At 35.8% G+C, this 3,388-nt stretch overlaps 1 protein-coding gene across 1 annotated transcript; it reads right to left on the reverse strand.

Annotated features, from left to right (window-relative positions):
- Window positions 1–211: 211 nt before the first annotated feature.
- Window positions 212–3,167, reverse strand: LOC109095113 (SLAM family member 9-like). Its single transcript, XM_042749597.1, has 4 exons — window positions 3,078–3,167; window positions 2,484–2,816; window positions 1,221–1,520; window positions 212–347 (listed from the first exon to the last, which is right to left on the reverse strand). Exons 1-4 carry the CDS (start codon window positions 3,124–3,126, stop codon window positions 220–222), a joined length of 810 nt encoding a protein of 269 aa, XP_042605531.1. The 5' UTR covers window positions 3,127–3,167; the 3' UTR covers window positions 212–219.
- Between the last annotated feature and the right edge of the window lie 221 nt (window positions 3,168–3,388).

The following is a 3,388-nucleotide window of genomic DNA, read 5'->3' on the forward strand; positions in this document are numbered from 1 at the left end:
TAAGGACAATAATCCCATGACTGTGATAATATATTAGACAATTAACATTAGTATGTGATCTTGTAAGAAGACTTATTAATCAGATTAGATATCCTGTCAGGCAAGTAAAATTCTCTTCTACTTGCCCCTTTCAAAAAATGTAAAAATCCTGAAAAACAGTGGACACAATTTGAGAAAACATGATTCATCTGGGAGGTTCTAATGATGATGAGTGTTATATCATCTCTCCTGTTCACCTTTTCTGGATGAGATGTCATACACTACAATAAAAGCAGCAGCCATGCCCACCAGAGCAGAGATGACCAATCGAGTGACAGCTTCAGGAACATGACAACAGAAAACACAATCTGAGGAAATAGAAAAAAAAAACTGCATTAAACAGGACAGTGCATAAAAAAAAACTGCATTAAACAGGACAGTGGGAAACAGGGTACATTACTCCTAAAGGGGTCATATGATGCAATTTCAATTTTTCCTTTCTCTTTGGAGTGTTACAAGCCCTTGGTGCATAAAGAAGATCTGAAGAAGACTCAAGTCTCAAATCCAAAGAGATATTCTTTATACAGAAAAAAAAACTGCATTAAACAGGACAGTGCGCTCGTTCTAACATGCCCCCACATATCTCGCCCCCACATCTACACGTCACTATGTGGGAAGATTTGTTCACACAAAAAAAGAAGGCGTAACATTTATTCTCTCTGTTGCCGCTGCCGCCATGTTGTGGACACGCTGTGTGTACCTTAAACCGCATAAACACACTTCATTACATGAAATACACAAAATCATGTTCTTTTTAGCAACGTCATATGACCCCATTAAACTATAACTATTTATCATTAAAAGTGTGTATTATTTTTGCACCACTAGTGGCATAGTGTATTTGCAAAATGAATTAACCACTAACTGGTTTTAAAGTTCAGTTTTCAAATTGGTTTGGACAATTTTAATAAAGTGATAAAAAAATAAATAAAAAGTGTTTTAATAGTTGGCTCTTGGAAAATGTTATTTCATCATTGGAGAAAAAGACAAACATTTATCCTTATCACCTTTATTTTTACGAATCATCTATATTTTAATTAAATGTTTGCTTAAAAAGATTTACAATTAAATGTATCCTTCATCCAATTACAACAAAACCCACATACACTAATAATTCAGTAAATCAGTAAACGGGAAAAGATCAGCTCAGTGAATAAATGCTAATGTCACCACTCATGTACCTGGACATGGCTGACAGAATTGAGTGTTGTTGAGATGTGTGGTCTGGTTTGTGAACGAATAAGCCACAACACAGCTGTAGAAATCATCCAGACACTCCACCTCCAGAGGTAGAGAGAGACTGATGCTGAGATCAGACACACTGATGCTGGACAATAAGCTGTTTCCTTTGTACCAGGAGAGAGTCACATGACTCACATTCACCACTGAACACACCAGTGAACAATATGATGATGATGATAATGATGATGATGAAGAATTTTGCGGGGAGTCACTGATAATGACAGGAATGGGCAAACGAGCTGAAAAACATGAGAGAATCAAGTGAAAATCCAAATAAATATGAAGCAGATCTTTAGTAACACCATGTGAGATTCAAACCTCTGGATTAGAACAAAGTTCCATCCACTGAGTCATACATTCAAACAAATTCTTTACATTGCTAAATGGGCAAACAATGTTGAGTCACAAAAACATGATATACTGTTTTTCTGTCTGTATGGTTTGAATAAAAATCATTTAATTTGTCTTTAGCATTGATAGGATACCCTGCTGAAAAATCTAGCATAATCCAACATAAATTCCATGTTGGTCCAGGCTGGTTTATACTGGTTAGAGCTGGTATAGTGCTGGTATTGTGCAGCTACCAGCATCCCATGCTGTTCCCAGAATGCAAAACATAACTTATGTTGGAAACCAGCAATACTGGTTTTTCAGCAAGGTACAGTCTCAATTCCCATGCACTCAGTCATAAACACAATATATAGCAAGTTTTGTTTTAATACAACAAAGCAATGCTTCAGATGCACTCAGTCATAAATGGCTTTGGTTTTAAGTTTTATTTTAATTCTTTTTGGTTTTTGGTTGTGTGTTGATTATGTATAACTACTCTGATTAGCCATTGTGTTCCAGAAATCAACAGATATGCCTGTGATTGGCTAGAATGTTCAAAAACACTCTCTGGAGTGCATACAAATACGCTGCTGTGAGGTGGCTACCGCTTAATTTTGTTTCGTTGTTTATGCTTGTTTCCTTATTAAAGTTACGTTTTCCGGTTCTTGCTTCCTTCTTCCCTAAATCTTGAACTTTGTTACATGCACATATACATTTTCATTAAATCATCCTGGCAACTCATTTTTAAGTCTCCTGACCAACCTGAGGGTCATAACCCAGGGTTCGAAAACCACTGGTCTAATTATGACAATAAATATGCCAAAATCTGTAATATATAATAGAACAGAATAGAGATGTAATACTCTACTCACCATAGACAGTAACATTGAATCTGTATTTATTCTCTGAACTGCTTCTGCTGATCTCAACTTCATAAAGTCCAGAGTCTGTGGTTCTGGTGTCTGTGATGATCAGAGATCCAGTCTGATTGTCCACCTTCAGTCTGCCTCTGAATCGTCCATCAAGAACATCATCCTTTATTGAGATCTCATTGGTTGCTCTGTTGATTTTAACTATGAGAGTCTTTTTAGTTCCAAACTTCCACATGATAAGATCATCTGTCTGTATTTCAGTGACATTAATCTGTAGAGTGACTGAATCTACTTCCATCACTGACTTCACTTTATCTGTATCACCAAACACACCTGAAGAACAACGACAGTTTCTCAGTCACACATATTAATGTGAAGTTGAATACGTTTGCAGTATTGTGAAACACAGATATTAGAATTCACATATATGTCTTAATATACTGTACATTTTAATCTTTGTTTGCGATAAGAGTTACAAAAATAAAACAGAAAAGTGGGGGAAGAAAATCTCCATTTATTAATAGTGGAGTTGAAATTCATTAGATCTATACACAAATAACATGCAACTGTAATTGTAACTTGTCTATAACTCACCAACCAGACGGCAACAGCACAAACAGCAAAAGAGAAATGTATAAATCATTTTCTTCAACAGTTCAGTGGTCTGAAATAGTGTTATTAGTGTAATGTTGTGTTAAGATTAGGGTGATGTGTGTTATATGTATTTTTATTTTTAGTGAATGAATGATGATGCTGATGGGTGTTTGCTTTCAACCACACTTCCTCTCGCCAAAACCCCTCCTCCAGGACCTGTCAATCCAAAACGAGTGACTGGTAAGACTTATTTCTGACTAAAATAAGTCCCACACTTAAATTATTGCTATTGAAATGTTCACAACATTGTC

Source organism: Cyprinus carpio, chromosome B22 (assembly GCF_018340385.1).
Source record: "Cyprinus carpio isolate SPL01 chromosome B22, ASM1834038v1, whole genome shotgun sequence".
NCBI classification, from domain to species: domain Eukaryota; kingdom Metazoa; phylum Chordata; class Actinopteri; order Cypriniformes; family Cyprinidae; genus Cyprinus; species Cyprinus carpio.

What these genes read in the sequence shown, in the direction of transcription:
- LOC109095113 (XM_042749597.1), bottom strand. Translation starts at nt 3,126, where the DNA reads ATGATTTATACATTTCTCTTTTGCTGTTTGTGCTGTTGCCGTCTGGTT. An exon ending in GTGCTGTTGCCGTCTGGTTG is followed by an intron (nt 2,817 to 3,077) that starts GTGAGTTATAGA and finishes GTTGTTCTTCAG; the next exon opens with GTGTGTTTGGTGATACAGAT. An exon ending in ATTCTGTCAGCCATGTCCAG is followed by an intron (nt 348 to 1,220) that starts GTACATGAGTGG and finishes CTATTTCCTCAG; the next exon opens with ATTGTGTTTTCTGTTGTCAT.